The 22,235-nt window shown below is 43.8% G+C and overlaps 1 protein-coding gene across 1 annotated transcript in view; it reads right to left on the reverse strand.

Moving 5' to 3' along the window:
- The window catches only part of CHD6 (chromodomain helicase DNA binding protein 6), a 201,793-nt gene that overhangs the window by 12,207 nt on the left and 167,351 nt on the right, over positions 1-22,235 (reverse strand). Inside the window, exons 28-33 of the mRNA XM_021688920.1 lie at positions 9,341-9,401; positions 8,411-8,627; positions 6,823-7,031; positions 4,177-5,730; positions 1,005-1,156; positions 432-638 (exon numbers count right to left, since the gene is read on the reverse strand). Coding sequence (XP_021544595.1) covers positions 432-638; positions 1,005-1,156; positions 4,177-5,730; positions 6,823-7,031; positions 8,411-8,627; positions 9,341-9,401 — 2,400 coding nt within the window. The remainder of the gene's footprint in view (positions 1-431; positions 639-1,004; positions 1,157-4,176; positions 5,731-6,822; positions 7,032-8,410; positions 8,628-9,340; positions 9,402-22,235) is intronic.

Here is a 22,235-nt window from a genome sequence, read left to right on the forward strand (position 1 = left end):
TGGCACTAACCTGGTCTAGGACCTCATCTCTTCATCAGATCCCCACTTGGCCTCCCAGCCTCTGGCCCTCTTCTTTCTCGACCCTCCTCTCCCAAGAACCTGCCCACCAGCCCAGCCGAGCTGTAAAACCCTGCTTTCATCATGCACTTCCCTGCTCCAAAATTTTAGTAGCTCCCTGCTGCCTACGGGATAAAATCTAAGTTCTTCAATTAATACCAGTGACTTTACAGAAAGAAAAGAAAAGAAAAGAAAAAAAACCAAAGAGAAAAACCAAAAGCAGAAAGAGAGAAAGAAAGAAAGAAGGAAAGAGAGAAAAAAGAAAAAAACCCTATCCATTCAGTAAGTATTTGCTGAATGAAATGACTCAACTGAGAAGTGCAAAGCATCGTTCACTGCTCGTGTCACAGCCGACGCGGCGCTCGGGGCCTCACCTTCTGGATCGGGGCCACCAATGCTGCACCCCCGCTGAAGCCGAGTTCGGTCGCTTCTGGTTCCGAGAGGCTCCCCCGAGAACCAGTACCGCTGCTTAACACCGGCGGGGGCAGGGTGCCCGAGGGCTCGTACTGCGGGCCGGACGGCCACTTCCCCTTTAACACCACGTGGCAGATATTATCCAGGCGGTTGATTATCACGCGATCCTATAAAAAAGACCAAACGCTCAGAGGAGTAAGCACCAAGCTACCCAAATTCTCAAAGTCCCTAGAGACCAAATGTCACGTTTTCTAACCAGAAGGAGTTGATTAGAAAAAAAGCACTCAGATGTACTCACTTTACAAGTCTTAAAATAAGTTCTACGGTCTGGACAATGAAAATTAAAATTAAAGCCACGGTGCTTTAAATACGAAAACAGTTTTATCTTATGGTCGAGTGTGTATTTCTTTAATGTTCATATGTGACATTACTAACACCTTTTCAAGATATTAGACATTTCTCTGAGCTTATACTCAGAAATACTCTACAAGCTGAGAATGCTTTGGATAGAGAATGCATGCTCTGGGGAGTACCTTTGGCCACTCGGAGAAGGAAAAGAGGGTCTTCTCCTGGAGCAGCTGAGCAATGGTGGGAGCCCGAGCCTCCTGCAGGTCATCCCCAAGGTCTCCTGCAATGCCTGATGTCGAGCTTTTGCTCTCCTCTTCAGAATATTTCCCTGGGTAATCTGTAAAGAAGGCTTTAAAAAATTAATCCGGTACTTGGGAGACAGTAATGATCTGAATGATTAAGACACCTGATCTGTCTTTTCAAAAAATTAGCCCATTCTGTGCTAACTTATTTGAAACTGAACATTAATTAGCATGCTATTTCCAGAAGAACCCTATCAGTTAAGCCATAAATGCAGATCCTTTCTCTAGGGCTATCCATGCAAGTCATGTGATAATTCAGCATCCACACACCAACAAAAACAACAAAAGAAAAGAGGAGATTGCCCTGTGTATCCAAGATTGAGAAAAGAATGAGCACCGAGAGGCTTGTAAATGTGGTGTAGCTGACAAGAGGAACTGAACATTATAATACTAATACATCTGAAGGCAGTCTTTGAAACGTAACACAGCAAGATGCTGATGTTAATGACGATGGATGAGAAGTCCTGAAACTTACAACAAAGGTAAAACAGACCTGCTTCATGTCAAAAATGATGCAAAGAAACCTAGAACATTTAGATTACTTCATTAATGGAAAGAAATGGAAATGCAACTCATTCTTTTATGTTTCAGTGGTGAAAGTTTATTATCAATGTGAAATGGATCTTTAAAGACCCACTTACCGGTAAGGGAGGGAATGACAGGGAATGAACACAGGGTAGCAAAACGTCCACTGCAGGAAAGTGATGAGCCTCTTTTCTTGTGAAATGACAAGGAACGTCGATCCTTTGAAATGTGGAGATTTCACTTGTGACTGTGTACCAAGTCTAGGAGCTGCAGGGACCTCTCACCATGAACAGGACCTTGCTAGGTCAGTGGATTCAAGGATATACAAGACAGATGTGGCCCTGACCCTCAGACTCTTAACGGTTTCATGGGGGAAAGACAGTCAAGAAAATAGTAATAATAAATGAATATAACTAGAGGGGCGCCTGGGTGGCTCAGTCGTTAAGTGTCTGCCTTCGGTTCAGGTCATGATCCCAGGGTCCTGGGATGGAGCCCCGCATCGGGCTCCCTGCTCTGCGGGAAGCCAACTTCTCCCTCTCCCACTCCCCCTGCTTGTGTTCCCTCTCTCACTGTCTCTCTCTGTCAAAAAATAAATAAAATCTTAAAAAAAATAAATAAATACAACTATAAACAGTGGCAAGTGCTATAAAAAGAAACAAGCTGCCACGATAGGGAGTAAGAGCTGGTGGAAGGGAGGGCTTCTCGAAGGAGAGAACACCAAGAAGAGGAGGACGATGGTTACTCTGGACATGCTGAGGAACTAAAGAGACACTTCCAGGGGGAAAGTACAAAGATGAGGGTATAGGGTAGAATAATTTAGGTAATGCTGAATTCTGTAGGTCATGATAGAAAATTCGAATTTTACTCTATATCCGATAGGGAGCATCACTGAAAGGTTTCAAGCAGAGAGGCTGGATTTGAGTTTTAAGAAAAAGTAATGATGTGTGAGAGAAAACCCCGGACAAAGAGCCAGGAGATCTGGGGGCCTGCCCTGACAGCTGTACCAATTACTGCTCCTTGGCGGCAGACTTCCAGGTGCAGAAACAGACCAACCCCTCTGCCCCACCTGTTCCATGTCTCCTGTGTGTGGAGGACCCCCTCTGAGGTCTGCAAAAGCATTCTGAAAAGCGCTGGCACGAGGGGCCCGCCCATGAGTGCGTGCGCCGCTCACCAAAGCTCAGCAAGCTGACACTGAGCAGGGCATTGATGGACAGATGTTCCTCCTCTAAGCCATATTCTTCTACACTCTGCACTCATTTCACTGCCTGGACTTCCACAGACTATTTGGTGATTTTCCCCACAACAAGGCTCAAAAAACAACGTGGGTTTTATAATCTAACACACGGCAATGATCCTTTGTGGCCTAGGCTGAGGATGGACAAGGTCAGAGATGGGCTCGCCCTGGGTCCGCTGGGGCTACAAGTCGATTAAACCACTTTCAGTAGCCTCTCTGTCATTATCCTAGCTAGTGTGTAAATTTTAACTTGAGTTTGGAACCCGTCTCAAGGGAGTCACTAATCACAATGACTGAAATCAAAAGTGAGGGAGCTTACAATAAAAGGGAAGCTAGATCATGCAGGGAAGCTTAGCTAAGCTCCCCTCCCCCCTCTTTCCCTCTGTGATATAAAAGTCACTGTTGCAGAAGGAGAAGGCTGTGTCTGTCTACATCCCTGAGTACCTCACCCAGCATTAGGCCAGACACAAACAGGGATTTTGTCTTTTGTGGGGTTTTTTGGACAATAACAAGGATAAATAGAATGATTTTTGTTCACTCTAAAATGCCCTCTTGGGTCTGAGGAAGTAAACACAAGAGTAAAAAAGTTAAAAACCATTTCTTGTTGCTCAGAATCTCCAATCAAGGTATTTATATCCCTTCAAGGGGATATATGAGTCATTTAGACTCTTAACATTTAAAAAGTCCTCCTAACTTAAAGCCTTATCTAAGATTTCCCTTTTTAAAAAGCTCAAATGTATTTGTATTTTTGAGTTACCTGTAATTTTATTTTTATTCCTGTTATTAAAATGAATCTAAACCAAATGCACCAACATTGAATCACAAGGTTTGGACAATGACAAGAATAAATAGCACTATCTTTTCTCACCTTAATAAAGATCACATTTATTTGTATTTTTGTGGAGTTCCTGAAAAATGAACTCCCCCCCTATAGAAAACTGCAGGTTCTTGACATTCCCAGGCTTTTCTACTTTAACCGGTTTGAAGGACTTCGCCTAGCGGAAGAACAAGTTCCTTCCCCTCGACACCACATCTAGCATCTATCATAGAGAAAGCAGCACATAAGCCCTGCCCAAATCACACGGCTAATGCAGCAACAGTGCTACAATTGTTTATAACATCCTCGATGTTCTAGAATGATCAGAGTTAAGCTCTTATCTCACTTTCAGACAAGGCCTGTGACCTCTGGTCTTAAACCACAGGGAATGTGGGCAGGTGTGACTCAGAAGCCGCGCGCCCCTCCCCACCATGTGAGGACTGGCTCATCCAAAATACCACAGACCCCACAGACTGTACCTTGAGCATGGCCGTTCCCATCTCGGTCATAATCATCTTTACTCTCAAAATCCATGTCTTCGGACTTGAGCTCACTGGCTTCCGGATACACAGCGAAAGCTTTTTTCCCCTCAGCACTGTCCTTCCAAGGCTCTTTTAACAGCTCGTGCTTCCCCTGAGAGGGCTCTGCCGGAGGAGCAGGGGGCTCAGGCTCCACTGTGATACTATTGGTTTTGTTTCTGTACACGTCTGGGTTATAACCCTTGGGTTTCTCCACTTCCAACTCCTCGTTCTCGAGGCCACGCGTCCACCCCTCTGTGTGCTTGCAGTGACACAGACAGGCTGCTTGAGGAAATGCCCCCTGCAGTCCAGGGCTCTGGCTCATGGCCTCCTCCACATGGAAGCCTCGGCTCTTTTCCCTCAGGATATCAGCAGTGGGCTCGGCTAGATGCACAACCTCGGGCCTTTGCCTCAGGCCTGCGGCCACGCCTACATTCTCCTCTTCATTCTCCTCTTCCTCCTCCTCATCGCTGTGGTTCTGACTCAAAACCAATTTACTTTCTAAACTTTTGTTTTCTAATAAATCAATTAATTGCTGATCTGATGACAGGCTTCTTCTGGAGTCACAGACACTAAGATTGCACATATCTACAAACCCACTTTCATTTCCTTGATCCAAGGAAGGGGAAGCTAAGCATTTGGCTTCTAGCTGCCCAATGCTTTCAGGTCTCTGCCCCGTGTCACTGCAGAGCTCCCCTTCCCTCGAAAGAGACAGCAACAGATGTTTTCCATTTTTGATGTTCATCTGAGCTACTCCTGCTTCTAAGCTGTCCATAAAAGAGGGGCCTGCAGGTGTTTCTGCCTCGCGGCCACCAGGCCGCCACTTCCCGTCCTCGCTGGCCGAGACGGCCAGAGCATCCCTTCTGGGTTCTGTCCTGGTAGTGTGGCTCTCCTGAAAAGAGCGTGGCTCCCGACTCAGGGCCTTCTTACCATACATCATGCCCTCCAAGGACTCAGGCAGCAGACGTTCATCGTGGGGGATGGAAATGACATCCTGAACTTTAGAAATAAAGTTTTCACAAGTCATGTCAGATAAACTGCCCGCAGGTGCAGCTGGATGATCATCTCTACCTTCTATTTTCACTAGATTCTCAGGCTCATTTTCAAGGGGCTCTGAAGTCCTGCTCATCTGAGTGTATGTGAGAGATTCGTATAGTTTGGAGTTGGTCTGGTAAAGGCAACAGAGACTTTCTGGTGCCTGGGTGTCCGTTCTCTTATGTTGGGCATAGTTTCTGTAGGCGTCCAGGAAGGACAGCTGGGGGTCGGTCATGATGTAATAGTCAGTGCGGTTCAGCCCATGTTTGGCGGTGCCGACGAGCAGGTCTCGATCGTGCTTCCCACACTCCCACCAGACCGGGAGGTAGAGGCTGGGCCTGCAGAGCTGGAGGCGCTCGTGCAGCTGCGGACACCTCAGCACTTGCTCTCGGACCTTCCGCAGCAGTTCGATGCGGTACAGAGTCCTCGCGGCCCGTTCCTCAGTGATGGGTTCCACATAGATGCTGGGATCTGGGGAACCTGGAAAGGCCAACACAGAGCCTATCACTGAAGGCAGCCCCAGGACACCTGCCACCCACCTGAGCCCGTGTCTCTGGTCTAACAGCTTAGCTCCCTGGTTCCCCAGCACACAGTCTGAGGCACGCGTGCCCCCGACACCACGAAAAGCTACGAGAATGCAAGGTTTCTGTGAAACAAGGCCAGACCCAGTGAGGGTGAAAGAGGAGCACGAAAACTTCTGTTCTAGAAGGTAAGCGTTCATTCAGTAAGCATGTACTGTGCCCTCTACCTGAAGTACCGTACACATGTCACTGAGTTCTCACAATGCTAGGCTGTAGCATCATTATCCCTGTTTAAAGGATGAAGAAGGAGGCTCAGATATGCTAACTTGCTCAAGGTGGCAGAACCAGGATTGGAGGCCAGGTCTCATCAGTGGGACTGCAAGGCCCAGCTCCTTACAATCTATCCAGCTCCCTGGTTTTAATGAAAACACCCTAACCATGTCACACGGGGGCATGCTGCTGTCAGCCCAGGACTCACACTGGGTGGACTCCATGTTTGTTTTAGCTTTTCTATAATATAGTCAGATGAGCCACATCTAGTTTATCTACAAAGTGTGAGGCGGGAGAGGGACAAGGAGGAAGCTGCAGCATCTCAACCAGGAAGCAATTTCTCAGAAGGGGTCTCTACTGGATCAGGGCATGTTTAAAAGACAGCCACTTACTTTCTATAGTTACAAGTCAATACACAGGAAAATAGTTAAAAGTTCCTAAGATATAATCTAAGGAGGGAGCAAAGTTCACCACAGAATAAATCTCTGAGACTTAACAATACGTTGGAGAAGGTAATTAACAGTAGCCTCTCCTCTGTGAGGTGTTAATCTGAATTTCAATTTTTGTTGACATTGCATCATTTTGGGAGAGACATTTCATTTTATGAGGGTGGACCCAATGAGCAGTTCATGAATTTGTAAAAACCCACTTGTCTTTACCTGAATTCTTCAGGTAGACTCTACTCTTATAATCAAGATTACCTGAAGTGATTCTGTACCTTGAAAATAAACATGCCCCTTCCCTGTGTCATTGGGGACATACGGACAGAGAGCTTTCTCACCGCCATCCTTCCATGTGGGCAGACGACAGACGTTCCGGCACATGGCCACAAAACTATAGAAGTAGTGCTCCAGGCTCTCATCCGACTTCTTGTCCAAACGGGAAATGATGCGGAACTGTGTCCAGTCAAAAGTTTTCTTTTCTTGATCATAAACAACCCCAAAGGAGGACACTGCTCTGTAGAAGTCGGCTTGCTCTCTCCTAGTCCACCTTGGGATTTAATCAGAAAGGGAGAGTGAGCTGTTTTCCCTTAAGAGAAAAAAAAAAAGCCAACAACTACTTACTGAGCACCTACTAGGAGAGTCCATGGAGTCAAGAAAGCAGGTGGGCCTGGTTTGCCTATTTAATTACTTTTATTTAAGTTAAATTGGGCTGAGAGGCTTATAATGAAAACAGCCTATTATCCTACCACCACTTTCAAATCTCTCAACTTTTTCTTCCGGTATTTATCTATTTCTAAGTCATGTGTGTAGACCTGCTGTCTCCTGATTCATTAATTTTAGAGATTACCTCGTTTGTTTCCGCTGATGGGAGATGAGGATCTTAAAATACTCTGTATGCTTAAATATTTTTCCTGATTTTGCCCCCTGTATGACAACCAGAATCAGAATCCTGGAGGGACCTGAAATTCACCCCCTTTCTTTTCCTGATGAGGAGATTGGTCCAGAGAAGGGAAGTGACTCCCCCAGCCACACAACTCCCCTGACCCCTATTTCATGTTGACTTTCTTCCAGGTTTTATTTAGGCAGGTAGCCCATATCTAGGACACTAAGGTTCTCTAGCCTCTACATCCTGTAGGGTTAAGATAATGATGGAAGGTGGTTGGATTATTATACCCTGCCCATAGTCTTTATGGCCTCAATATGAGGACAGCCTCATAAAGGAGTTAGGCCAGGAGTAGGGTGAAGGGCTCAGTGGAGGAGTGAGAAGCAGGGAAAAAGGGCTCGAGTTCTTCTCTTTGGAGTTGTTAAAGATGGGAGACCTATTTTCCCAAATTTCATAAAGTCAGAAGGTGTGCACAGAAGTGGATTTGCTATTTTTTCTATTTGGTATTCTTTTACTTCACTGGATGTTACATCAGAAGGGTGGATAGAAAGATTCAAAGAACTACAACTTTGTTGATTTTTTCTGGTGGCATCATTCCTAGCCTGTGCTGGCTTTCTGTAGCCGTTTTTGGTGTAACTCGCAGATGGGCAAGTAACTCCTGATAATTTATCCCCCTCCTTCTGGGCTGGCATTTTATAGTACTTCCTGTTCTCAAAGGCTTGATAAGGACTGGTAGAAGAACATGGTCTGATATATGCTAATTTTAAATCACATTTCCAGGGATTGGGGTCCAACTTAAGGAAGAGGGTCAAGTTGGAAAATCACAGAAGTCTGGGAATTGTGAACAAAAGGGTTTCCTAGATCTCGTCAACTCCCCAGCCAGCACGACAATACCATCCCTGGAGGCTGGACTGAATTAATTCTGGAGACCACCTAACTTCACAATGAGAACATTAAATGCACTTGGTCTCTAGCTATCAGCATTCCCTTGTCATCTTTACTCGTTGGCAGCTCCATATGCCCTTTGGGTCACTGACTTTTACCTCTTTTGAGCTTCCTTATTGATGAGATCCATTTCTGAGGTTCTCCTGAACATCTCTTCCTGGACCCAGTATCCTTGGTTACCTGGTCCCAGGATTTCTGGTCGGCAGAGTTCTTTGCGGTTACAGCGCTGGTACACAGTGACCAGACGTCTGAGGCGAGCTGTGAGTGCAGATGAAACTGGCCAGGGTGATTTGTCTGGGTCGGAGCCATCCTGGGCTTCAAACATCAGTGAGGATATTAGTATTTACAAACAGAATCAAAACAAAGGTGGCTATTTTTGTTGTTTTGTTTAAATAAGAACACAGCTGACTCAAGGACCTGATCAGTCGGCTCAGGAGCTAGGCAGAGCCGGAAGGGTTGCAATTCTGCTTTAGAAACAGTTTTCAGTTGTGGTTGGCTCTGTCATCTCTCACATACAAATATGTCTGTCCACGGGGGCAGAACAGATTCAGGGACCTTGCTCTAAGGCATGGGAATGAGCAGGCCCTCTGTGGCCTTCTCCATATACAACTATGGGCTTCTGTGTAGCTGGGTCTTCCAACTGCCAAAGACTTGTTAAGTTCGAATTCAGAAAAAACTAAGCAAAAAAAAAAAACAAACCACATCAAACCAACCCTCCCTAACGTTTCTCCCACCAAATGAATTAAATAAATAATAAATCAATGAAACCACAATTCCTTTTCCTCTCCCTGACTCCATCCTGACCTCAGATATCACTAATCTCACTTCTGAATTCCAACGACAGGTGGCGGAAGCTTGCCAGAGCCCCATTCAAGCTCCATGTGTGACTCCAAGAGAGTCTGATGAAGGTCAACTGAGCTTTTTAAAAGAGCCTCCTTAAAAAAGCGCATTTTTATTACATGTGAACTCCAGGATAGCTACAAACTGGGACCTTACTTTTCTTTGCCTTCAGAAGGACACAGTCTCACCTGCCTGGCTGTCATCCTTCTTTTCGCCAAAAATGCCATCACCTCCATCACGGGAACTCTCCTAGGGAGAAAGGAAGCCACGCCATCAGTAAAGCTGCAGCCCAAGACAAACCAGCTCAGACAGCCCCCATACAGCAGGAGATCTCTCCTGCCCATGGACACCTCAAAGACCTAATCGTCCCTGGTCAATAAAGCTTACTTGTGCAGTTTTAAAAGAACCAGAAAGCAGTTTATTTAAAATAAGCATTTTTAACTAGGACTGTACGAATGATTCTGTCTGCAGAGAATTAGCTGAAAGAACGATGAGCTGGCATGCTCTCCCTGGCAATTACATTTTACAAGCACTATTTTAGTTGTGAATTTAAATATTTGCGTTACCATCATCTCTTGCAATTTAATACTGTCATTTCACAAAGGTTGTGCCTGCATTTTGGTTTCTTTCATTTTTGCTGTGGAATAAGTATGATGTTCATGTTCATTACGGTTAGCTTACTTCACAGCAACAGATGCTCTTGTCCTAAAATGTGACTGCTCCAGACATGAGACCTGATGGCGCAAAACCCCCAGGAATTTAAAATTAAAATCACAACTGAGGCTCCAAGTGAATCTGGAGTAATTTCACAGGCACAGAGCTTATCCAAGTTGGAGCGTTTGTCAAACTGGCTCTAATGGATTCCTTTACAAACCCTTTCTTGGTCTCAGAAGGGAACTCTGGAAGTTCTTTATATATGGTGTGTGGGAGAGTTTGGGGGTGGGAGAAGAGAGAGTGCTATTTTTCAACTGGACCCCATTTTTAACATGAAAACTTACTGTCTTTTTGATTAGCATCTTTTGACCTCAATGACGGAAGAGAATAACCCCAGGACTGGAGACTTTGGCCATGTTAGGGAGGGTCAGCAATCTGTGGTCTGCAGACTGTTTTTGTGTGGCCCTCAAGCTAAGAAGAGTTTTTACACCTTTGAAGGGAAGAAGAAAAAGAAGAGGAAGGGGAAGAAGAAAAGGGGAAATGGGAGAGGGAGAAGAATATGCAACAGATTCACTATCTGGTCCTTTACAGGAAACGTTTGCTGCCTCCTGGAAGAGTGCACACAGCACAGACCAGCAGACCAGGGATCTAGATTCAGTAGGAACGGAGTGACACCTATGATTGGCAATAGTCAAAATTCTAACCATTCTCTTAGGTCCCTAATACAATGGAAGAGGCTGAAAAAGAAAACTGTGAAAAGGCAGAGAGCAGGGGCACATTTTCTCTCTTAAAAATAGTGATAATAGCTAGTCCTCTGTGAAGAGGACCGTGTGAAACCCTTTACATGGCTAATCTCCTTTAGTTCTCAGAACTGCTTCATGAGGTAAAACGATCACTCTCCTCATTTTACAGATGCGGAAAACAAGCCCTGGAGAGGTTCTGTAACTTGCTCAAGGTCACACAGCTGGGTTTCAAACACCGTAGTCTGATGACAGCCTACACTTTCAACCACGCCAACCATCCAAAAAAGGGCAAAACGGGAGTCTGGGTTGAAGCTTTGTTTTGGAGAGCGAAACATATTTAGAATTGGAGAACACCAGTTCAATCTCTCTTCCTTGGCCCAAACGGTTTCTTGCCATCTAAGTGAAGAGACGGCAACCTCAGGCTCATCTACTGTGCCATTTTGGAATGGGACTTAAACATGCCACCTCATCCTCCCCCACTACTTGGGTGGTTACAAAATAAGCAAAAAACTACCAACCACGCCCTGTATCCTTTCCTGCCCCCAAGAATATTTTTGAGTATCCTCACAGTATCCACAAAGATCCTTTGAATGCAGAAACTTGTAATTACAGACACTTCCAGGCTGAGAAACATCCTAGAGCCTACAAAATGTAGGAGTCAGGTGCCAGAGCTACCATGCTCATTACGCTGATGGGTGGCTAACTCGGGCGTCCGTCCCACACCCCAGATCCACACGGTGACTCCCAGCTTCGTGGGAGGCAGACATGCATGACCTGCAGGTTTCCCTTCTGGGGAAGTTTCTGTTGCTGCATAGTTAGTAACAACACGAGTACGGCAAGATTCTGGTATCGGCAAGTGCCTTTCTGTATATCCTGCCCTCTCTCGGAGGCACCTCCTCTCTCTGGAAATGACAGAATGGAGGGGACTTGGCTCATCAACAGCCCAAGTGGAAAAGATGTCATAACCTTAGCTAATAACTGATGCAAAGTGCATGTGTTATGTGCGGCTGCAGCGGCAGGCTGGGGTCACAGGAAGCACACGGAAAGCCCTGCGTCTGAAGTACACAGTTTAGCGTTTAGTATTTCAACATCTGCTCTCTCAGACTGTGAATCGACATGAAAAAAGTATTCATCTTAGAGGAGGTGTGAATCTGTCATTTCAGCGTGAAGGGTCCAGAGAGTGCTGACCACAAGAACTGCAAAACAAAGGAAACTGAAAACACAACAACAACAACACAAAGGAAACTGGTTATACTGTGTGATTTCCCCATCTGGAGCGTGCAGGGGTTTGCAGTCTGACGGGTCCGTGGCTCTTTGGCCGTGGGCAAGCTGTTTCATCTCTCAAGCTCATTTCTTCATTTGCAAAACGGAGGTAATAATACTTTATAGGGTGACTGTGGGGCACAAATGAGTCGATTATGTCGAGTGCTTAACCAGATGCTGGCCTGAAGCAAACACCTCATAAATAGTGGCGGGGACTACGGGAATGCTAATGAACAGTCCCAACTACCACGTAGCCCCTCCCTGGTCCCATCTTTCACCTGCGTGGCGTGCTGTAAGGCAGGCTTTAGGATGCAGGGGACAGCAACAGCAACCACAAAGGTCTCCTGGGACCCGGGTCAGCGAGCTGCCAGATACTACACCGAGTGCTTTCGATGCTGTTTCCACTTATTCATCATTTATTCATTATTCCGTTTTGACAGGAGGAAACTGGAATGGGGAGGATGATCATCTCACCTAAGATCATACATAGTTATTAAGTGGTGAAGAACACTAGAGAGTAGAATGACACCTAGAAGAACACCTAGAATAACACCTAGAAGATCTGAGGGTTCTAGAGGGGAGGGGGGTGAAGGGATGGGTTAGCCCGGTGATGGGTATTAAGGAGGGCACGTACTGCATGGAGCACTGGGTGTTATACGCAAACAATGAACCATGGAACACTACATCAAAATAAATAAATTAAAAAAACAAAACAAAACACAAACCCAGAAGATCTGACTTCAGAGGAGGAGCTCTAACCACTGGGCAGTACTGCCTCCGGCAGGTGGAAGACACAGGACGCCGAACCCAGAGCAGTGTTCATTAACTAAGTCCAAACACGTCACTTCTCCACTGGGGTAGTGGCGTGCACAGACTCCTAGGCACTGAAAACAGAAGGTGCAGGCTCCCTTGTTTGTGGCCGGCCCCTTCGGACCTGGCTGCCTGCCCGATTTGGTCTTGATGAAGTGGTGGTAGCAGCAGCACAGACCCAGGGGGACCTGCAGACCCAAGGAATTTCTTCTGTGCTCCAACGAAACCCACATTCAAATATTACTATTGGAGTTTAGAGAACCCTCAAACTCTGAACTTGTAAGAATAGAGTAATTGTTCACTTCCTAACTGAATTTTTCTTACAACGGGATTTGGACCATTTTAGGCATTAAGTTTCTCGCGAGAGCTTTCCCAAGCTCACTCTGGCTATGACTTCATCCTCCGTGTACAGACCTTCTGTTTCAGAGAGCACCTGTAGCAGGCCCAGCTGCAGAGCAAGGACAGGACATGCTGATTAGAAGACGTGACTGTATTAGTGGACCACCACTTACCACTATCTCAGTTACAAGAGCTGTTACTCTCCCTATATCATATGAGGTTTGATGCAGAGAGATTCTGTTTATAATTCGAGGTTCCAGGCCATTCCAAACACAAGTAAACTTTCTGACTAACTGCTGTAGGAAGTCTCTGCATATTCACTGACTCCAGCTGCATGTGAAATCTGTAACTATTCACCAATCAAAGTTCTATTGGTATTAAAACAGAGAGAGTGTGGGGGAAGGGAGTAAACTAGATCATCTCAAATGTCCCCTCTAACTCTGACATTCTGATTCTCCGACCCACACATTTTAAGAGGACAATAGCTATAGTGTGCTCTGGAAGGCACCAGAACAGCGAGGATCTGGAGACGATACAATATAAAGAAAGGCAGAGCAACTAGGGGCCCTTCACCTGAAGAGACATTTAAAGACATGAAGGTAGCTAGCTGGCCTCAAGAATTTAAAATCCTATCAGAGAAGAGAGAAAGAACAGTTTTGTTCTTTGCAGCACCAGAAGAAAACTAAAAGAATCCAGGGAACCAACCAGGAGTCAGATTTCTGGGACAGTATAAGGAGTTTCCTTGGAAGCCAGCACATTTTTTTTTTCTTCTTCCCATGGACTCCCGGAATTACCTAAACCTACCTGGAATGACCCCTGATGGCAAGGCTGCAGAGGGGATAGAACATTCAGAGACCACTCAGACATGTGTTAGGGCTCCTTGCAATACTGGGATTGTGCCAATCTAACAGACTAACCGTCCCCTGTCTGTGCCCAAGTGTGTTTAATTCAGAGGAAGTCCTAGTTACAGACGATACAGGCTGTGTGGGCATCTTTAGCCCTGCCTGTTGATCTGCCTGTGAACAGAACTGAGAGAAGGAAATACCCAACCAGTGTCTTTGGGGTTGGGGCAGGAGGTATGGGATGGGAGGGAAGCAGGGGTGGGACAGCAGACTGGGTTCAGATGTTGGCTGTTCCTCTACATCTGTTATTTTAGCACATGGACCAGATGTCAAGCTTAATCTATTTATAATCTGTCCACCTCAAAATCTGGGAGAAGCCACGCCCCATTCTATCTGCTTTTGATTATATTCTACAGCCCAGGTTTTAGGGATTTCAAAAGCAAAATAAATAATACAGGCATTAATTTCATAAGTGAATAAAATGTAGTTCCAGAGGAGTTTAACCCTACTGTATGGAAACTTCAGTTACTTTACAATTCTGTCACAAGCCCTTCGGTGCCCAGATCGCTCCAAGATCAAAGACGGATCAGCTAAGTGTATAAACCTGACGGTGAACAGCTTTCAGAGCCGGGCCGGCTGTGGCCGCCTTTCCATAGAAGCAGCACACGTGTGCAGCTAAAATCCTTTCTACTTTACAGGCTGTGAAAACAACACTTGATTAGAGAACATGATACAAGAATATCTAGAAAATATCTAGTCTGAACTCTATCCTGGTAGCAGTGCGAATGGGGCCAAGTCCTTTAAAGCTCCCGGGCCTAAGGGTCCGCAGCCCTCCAATGAGGGCAGGAACATCAGAAGTGCTTACTGTACTCAGTGGAGGTGAGGATTGATGGCAACAAATGGAAAAAGTGCTTTGGAAAAAGTAAAGTTCCATTAAGTATAAGGTATGACTTGCATTTCTCTGGTACTTGAACTGCTTCTATGGAATGACACATCTCAAATTCCAGACAAAAGGAGTAACAGGATAAGCTAGGGACCAGAATGGCAGAACCTGGACTTCAACTGTTGACATCAGAACCCAACTTCCTTTAGGTCAGGGTCAGAGGTTTCATGCTGATCTGCTTCAATCCACTGCTTCTCAAACCGTGGGGAGATATGGAAACATATCTTTGATTATTATTTCCTACTTTGGGGAAGTGATGTCATTGTTACTGTTATAGGAATCAGAGCTGATGGGAGCCAAAGTAAATACCACACATTCTCCCAACTAGAACCAAAAGAAAAGAACTGATAACTTTTGGGTGGTGATGAAGAGAAGATGAGAGAATATCCTGGCAATGGACTCAGTTGGGGACAACTGTACAGTAACCTCTGGGATTCAGAATCCATGAAATCCTACCAGATTCATTTGCTCTATAACTCAAAGCCAGAGAACATGTGTGGTCAAATGGTGCTGGGGCCCTGGTAAGGTTTCAGTCTGCTTATGCAAAGCCCCAGAAACTCATCTGTAAAATGCAATGCAGACTTCTGCTTCTGGGAAAATGCATGTTTCCCTATTCCTCACTCTAAGCACTATTAAAACCCCTGGACATTATATATGAAACAAACATAAGAAAACTCTGAAAGGTGAGAGAAGGCAAACCAACTAGGGACTTTGGGACCCAAGGAATGTCAGTGGTGAGTTCCACGGTTTTCTTTTTGACCTTGTATATTTGGAGGGAAAGAAGCTGGCTACCTGGAAATGCCAAAGGGTATAGACAAAAAAAAAAAAAAAAAAGCCCCAAGAAAAGCCTGCTCTCTTCAGCAAAGGACCAGGAAAAAAGCAGGTTAGGAATATACAAAATGTTAAGACAATACCCACCATCCTCCAGCCTAAGAACACAAAAAACTGGCTCAACACATCCATGCCAGCAAAGGCCAGGCAGAGAATTTTGGCTTCCACCTTCACCAGGTGGTAATAGGGCACATCCTGCCTCTCCTGGGGTGATGTCAAAAAGCCAAGTAGAGAGCTGGGACTTTCATCTGTGAGAAGGAGTAATGAGGTCCCCCCATCCCCACCCACCCACGGTATTAGCAAAGACCATGGGCAGAGCTGGACTTCCACTCCTGTCCAGCAATAGTAAGAAACATCCCCCTCAGGTTTCATTGGGGGTTGGCTGGGAACGCGAACTTCTATTCCTACCTGGTAGCAACAAGGTCGTACCCGTCCCCTACGCCGCTCCCCTCAAGAGAGGAGTCAGAGGTAGTCAGCTAAAACAGAACTTTTAAATAAGATCCCGAGTCTTACAATACAATACCAAAATGTCCAGATTTCAGTGAAAAATCTTATCATATCATACCAAGAAACAGGAAGATCTCAAACTGAATGAGAAAGAATAAATGCTACCACTGAGATGACAGAAATCTTAGAATTTGACATAAGAATTTAAAGCAGTCATCAAATGAGCGATTCTGAACATGCTCGCCACAAATGAAAAAACAAAATCTCTGCAAAGAAACAAAGATCCAAAGAAGAACCAAAAAGAAATTTTAGATTTGAAAAATACACAAAAAAGAACCCTAAAAAGCAAAACAAAACAAACAACAACTCAATCTCAATGGACAGTCTCAATAGCAGAATGCAGGAGAAAAAGAAAAAAAGCAGAGAACTCAAAGACACAAAAATATAAAGTACCCGATGTGAAAAACAGAAAAACAGATTTAAAAAAAAGGGGGGGGGCATTAGGGACCTGTGGGACTGTATCAAAAGTTCTTCTTTTTTTTTAAAGATTTATTTATTTATTTATTAGAGAGAGAGAGAGAGAAAGTGAGCACACAGAGGGAGAGGGAGAAGCAGGCTTCCTGCTGAGCAGGGAGCCTGATGTAGGGCTCGATCCCAGGACCCTAGGATCATGACCTGAGCTGAAGGCAGATGTTTAACTGACCGAGCCATCCAGGCGTCCCTGTAACAGAAGTTCTAATGTTCATATCATGAGAGGAAGGGAGAACAGAAAGGGCTTGAAGAAACGATAGCTGAAAACTCTCCAAATTTGGCAAAAGACGTTTTAAACCTACAGATTCAAGAAGTGGAGAAAATCCCAAAAAGGATGAAGTCAAAGAAATCCATACACAAAAAATCATGGCTATACTTCTGAAAACTAAAGACAAAGAAAAAAATCCTGAAAGCAGCAAGAGAGAAATGATGCCTTACCTATAGGGGAAAAACAACTTGAATGACAGCAACTTTCTCATCAGAAACCACAGAGGCCAGAAGAAAGTGGCACATTTTTCAAGAGCTGAAAGAAAAGAACTGTCATCCCAGAGTCCTATATCCAGTGCAAATATTCTTTAGGAATGAAGGGGATATTAAGACATTCTCAAAGAAAAGCTAAGAGAAATGTCAACTGGACCTACCCTAGAAGAATGGCTAAAGGAATTCTCATTCGCAAAGAAAAGCTAAGAGAAATGTCAACTGGACCTACCCTAAAAGAATGGCTAAAGGAATTTCTCTAAACGGAAAGAAGAAACCTTGGAACACCATAAAGAAGAAGGAATCCAGTAAACAAAATACAACTAAATACCACAGACTCTTCTTCTCCTCTTCAATTTTCTAAATTAAACTGACAGTTGCAGCACAAGTTGTAACATTGTCTGATATGGTTCTAAATGTATGTGGAAGAAATACTTAAGATCACTATATTGAAAATGGGGGGAGGGTAAAGAAACAAAACTAGTAGTAAGGTTGAACTGGTGAATGATCATACCAGCAGCTGTGATACTTTGTGTATATATAATAAAATATCTAGAAGGGTCATCAAAAAGCTGTTAAAAAACCAATATAGATAACAGATAAGAGATAAATAAAAAAGCAATCATAAAAGTGTTCAAGTAACCCAGAGAAAGGCAGAAAAAAGAAAACAGAGAATCAAAAATAGGAGAAAATAATAAAATAAAATATTGGACTGAAGTCTTACTGTCTGAAAAATTACATTAAGTATTAAGGGCTGAATATACCAACTCAATGACAGAGATTGGAATAATGCATTAAAAAGTGTGACCCAACTCTATGTTGTCTATAGGAAACTCACTTCAAGTATAACAATAAAAGTAGGCTGAAAGTAAAAGAATGGAAAAAGTTGTAAGATGCAAACATTAATCAAAGGAAATCAGGAGTAGCTATATTAATGTCAGATAAAATACACTTCAGAGCAGAGCCAACTATCAGAGGTAGAGATGGACGTTACATAATGATAGCAGAGTCAATCTACCTAAGAAGACAAACCAAAATATGTACGCACCAAACAAGAAGGCTGCAAAATATGTGAAGCAAAAACTGATACAAATGAAAGGAGAAACAGACAAATTGATAATTATATTGGAGACTTCAATACTCCTCTCTCAGCAATTAATGAAACAACCAGAGAGAAAATCAGCAAGGATACAGAAGAACTCAACACTATCAACCAACATGATCTAACTGACATTTATGCAATTATGTCAACATAAGTGCATCCAACAACAGCATAACACACATTGTTTTTCAAGTGCCCATGGATCATACACCAAGACAGACCATGTCCTGGGCCATAAAACAAACCTTAACAAATTTAAAACAACTGAAATAATAGTTTGTTCTCTGAACACAACAGAATCAAACCAGAAGTAAAAAACAGAAAATAGGAAAATCTCCAAACACTTGGAAACTAAATAATACATGTCTAATGATCCATTGATCAAAGAGAAAGTCTCAAGAGAAATTTTTAAAAAATACATTAAATTGAATGAAAATGAAAATACAACATAGCAAAATTTGTGGGACATAGTTAAAATAATGCTGAGGGGGAAATTTATAGCACTGAATGCATACATTAAACAAGCAGGAAAGTCTCAAAATGGTAATTTAAGCTCCACTCCAAAAATCTAGAAAAAGAAAAGGAACATAAAATCAGGGCAAGCAGAAGGAAGGGAGTAATAAAGAAGATAAATCAATGAAATTTATTTATTTTTTTAAGATTTTATTTGAGAGAGAGAGCACGAGAGAGCATGAGCATGGGGGAGGGGCAGAGGGAGAGGGAGAAGCAGGCTCCCTGCTGGGCAGGGAGCCTGACATGGGGCTCTATCCCAGGACCCTGGGGTCATGACCCAAGCTGAAGGCAGATGATCAACCGTCACCAGGCGCCCCAAAATCAATGAAATTTAAAAGAGAAGACAAAGAGCTGAAACAAAAAGCTGATTATTTAAGAAGATAAAGTAGACAAATCTCTAGTAAGACAGATAGAGAAAAAGAGAAAACACAAATTACCAGTATCAGGAATGAAAGAGGGAACAGCACTACAATTCAAAAGGATAAGGAAATACAATGAACAACACACAAATTTGACAACCTAGATGAAATAGACCAAATTCCTTAAAAAACACTGTTACAAGTTATTCAATATAAAATAGACAGTTGGATTCATAATTTTAAAACTCCCTCAAAAAGGAATCTCCAGGATGGTTTCATGGGAGAATTCTATAAAACATTAAAAAAAATTAATAACAATTATAGATAACCTCTATTAGAAAACAGTTGGAGGTAACATCCAATTCACTTATAAAGCTAACATTACCCTGATATCAAAAGCAGATAAAGATAGTACTGAAAGACAACCATAGACCAATATCTCTCATGAATATAGATGCAAAAATCCTTAACAAAATATTAGCAAGTAGAATTTAACAATAAGAATCATATGCACCATGACTGAGCGGCATTTATCCCAGTTTATCCAGGGATGCAAAGCTGATTCAATATTTGAAAATCAATCAATGTAATCTACCATATTAAGAGCTAAATAAGAAAAATCACATGATCATCAGTGCAAAAAATGCATTTCACAAAATTCAACATCTATTCATGATAATTCTCAGAAAACTAGGGATACAGGGGAATGCCTCATATTCGATAAAGATCACCTCCAAAAAACCTAGACCTAGCATTATACTTAACGATGAAAGACTAAATGTCTTCCTTCTAGTATCAGGAACAAGGCAAGAATTTCTGCTCTCAGCATTCATTCAACACAGTCCCAGAAGTTTCAGACAGTGTAATATGGCAAGAAAGAGAAATACAAGGCATACAGATCAGAAAAGAAAAAATAACACTACCCCCATTCGCAGATGACAGGATTGTTGACATAGAAAATCACAAAACACCTTAAATTGAAACTGTGTTGACCAAGTTTGCAGGATACAAGATAAACATAAATATCCCATTTACAATCACACCAAAGGAAATGAAGTATCTCGATATAAATCTACAAACATGTACAGAAACTGTTCTCTGAAAAACTATAAGATAGTGATGAAAGAAATCAGAGATTGAAATCAATGGAGAGATACATAGTAAGATTCAATATAGTAAAAGGTCAATTCTCCTCAAAGTGATATATGGGTTTAATGCAATTCCTAGCAAGATCCCAGCAAGAACTTTTGTAGATATAGATAAGAGTATTCTAAAATTTATATGGAAAGGCAAAGGAACAAGAAAAGCTGAAACAGGGCGCCTGGGTGGCTCAGTTGGTTAAGCGACTGCCTTTGGCTCAGGTCATGATCCTGGAGTCCCGGGATCGAGTCCCGCATCGGGCTTCCTGCTCAGCAAGGAGTCGGCTTCTCCCTCTGACCCTCCTCCCTCTCATATGCTCTCTCTCTCTCATTCTCGCTCTCTCAAATAAATAAAGAAAATCTTTAAAAAAAAAAAAAAAAAGAAAAGCTGAAACAATTTTGAAAAAGAAGTGGGAGAAATCAGTCTATCCAATTTTAAGATTTATGATATAGCTACAATAATTCATACTACATGCTACTGGCAGAGAAGTAGACAAATAGAACAATGGAACAGAATCGAGAACCCAGAAATAGATCCACACAAATACGCTCAACTGATATTTTGACAAAGATGCAAAAGCAATGCAATGTAGAAAAGATAGCTCTTTAAAACAAATGGTTCTAGAGCAATTGGACAGCAACAGGTTAAAAAAAGAACCTGAATCTAATTCTCTTTATACGAAAACTAACTTAACATGGACCACAGACTTACTTGTTAAACTAAGAAACTTTTAGTAGAAAACATAGAAGAAAATCTTTGAGATCCACAGATAGGCAGAATTCTTACACTTAAAACCAAAAGAACGACCCATAAAAAGAAAAATTGGTAAGCGAACTTCCTCAAAATTAAAAACTGTTATTCTAGGAAGGGAGCAAGATGGCGGAGGAGTAGGAGACCTGGATTTCGTCTCCTCTCAGGAATTCAGCTGGATAGGGATCAAACCATTCTGAACACCTACAAACTCAACAGGAGATCGAAGAAAAGAAGAGCAACAACTCTCTCATCAGAAAAGCGACCACTTTCTGGAAGGTAGGACGTGCGGAGAAGTGAATCCGAGGCGATATGAGGATAGACGGCGGGGGAGGGGCCTCCGGCGGCCGCTTCTGGCAAGTGATAGAGCCGCGGAGCACAAAATCGGAACTTTTAAAAGTCTGCTCCGCCGAGGGACGTCACTCTGGTGGCTAAGCGGGGGGTGGAACCCTCCGGGACAGTGTGGTCTCAGGACCCTCGGGGTCACAGAAAGACCGGGGGTGCCTGAGTGTGGCAGAGCTCCCAGGTAACGGAGCAGGGAAGCCGGCTGCAGAGGCGGAGCCCAGGTGTGGGCTCTCAGCTCCGGGTTGCCATAAACCGTGACCCGCGGCACAGTCGGGCCACTGCTCCTCCAGCAGGGACCCAACAAGCGGCAGATCCGGGGAGACTCACCTTCCTCCCCCGGGAGGAGCTGCACAGGAGTGCGCCGCAGGGATCTGCTGGGTTTGGAGACTCCACCCGGGGTCAGGTGCCAGAGATAGAAACGCGCGGTCACAGGCCGGGTGAGCACGGAGTGCGGCTGGAGACCGGGGAGACGGGAGTGACTGACAGCTTTTCTCTGGGGGCTCACTGAGAAGCCGGGCCCCGAGTTCTCGGCTCCTCCAGGGCGGAGATTGGGAGGCCGCCATTTTCACTCTCCGCCTCCAAAGCTGGACGGAAAGCTCGCAGGGAACAAAAGCCCCGGAGAGCAAACCTGAGCAGATTACTTAGCCGGGAGGGGACAAGGGCGGGGCAATTCCGCCTCCGGCAGAGACATTTGGAAACCACGGCAACAGGCCCCTCCCCAGAAGATCAGCGAGTACAGCCAGACAAGGCCAAGTTTACCGATCAATGAGAACGGCAGAACTCCAGCGCTAGGGGACTACTGCACATAGAATTCATGGCTTTTTTACCATGATTCTTTAGTCTTTCAAAGTTAATTTTTTTTTAACTGTCTTTTTTTCTTTTTTTTTCTTTTTGAATTTTTCTTTTTCCCTTTTTCAACCAACATCTTATCAATCCCTTTTTTTAAAAAAAACATTTTTATTTTTCATTTTTAGAGTCATATTCTATCCCTTCA

This window comes from Neomonachus schauinslandi, chromosome 10 (assembly GCF_002201575.2).
Source record: "Neomonachus schauinslandi chromosome 10, ASM220157v2, whole genome shotgun sequence".
Lineage (NCBI taxonomy): Eukaryota > Metazoa > Chordata > Mammalia > Carnivora > Phocidae > Neomonachus > Neomonachus schauinslandi.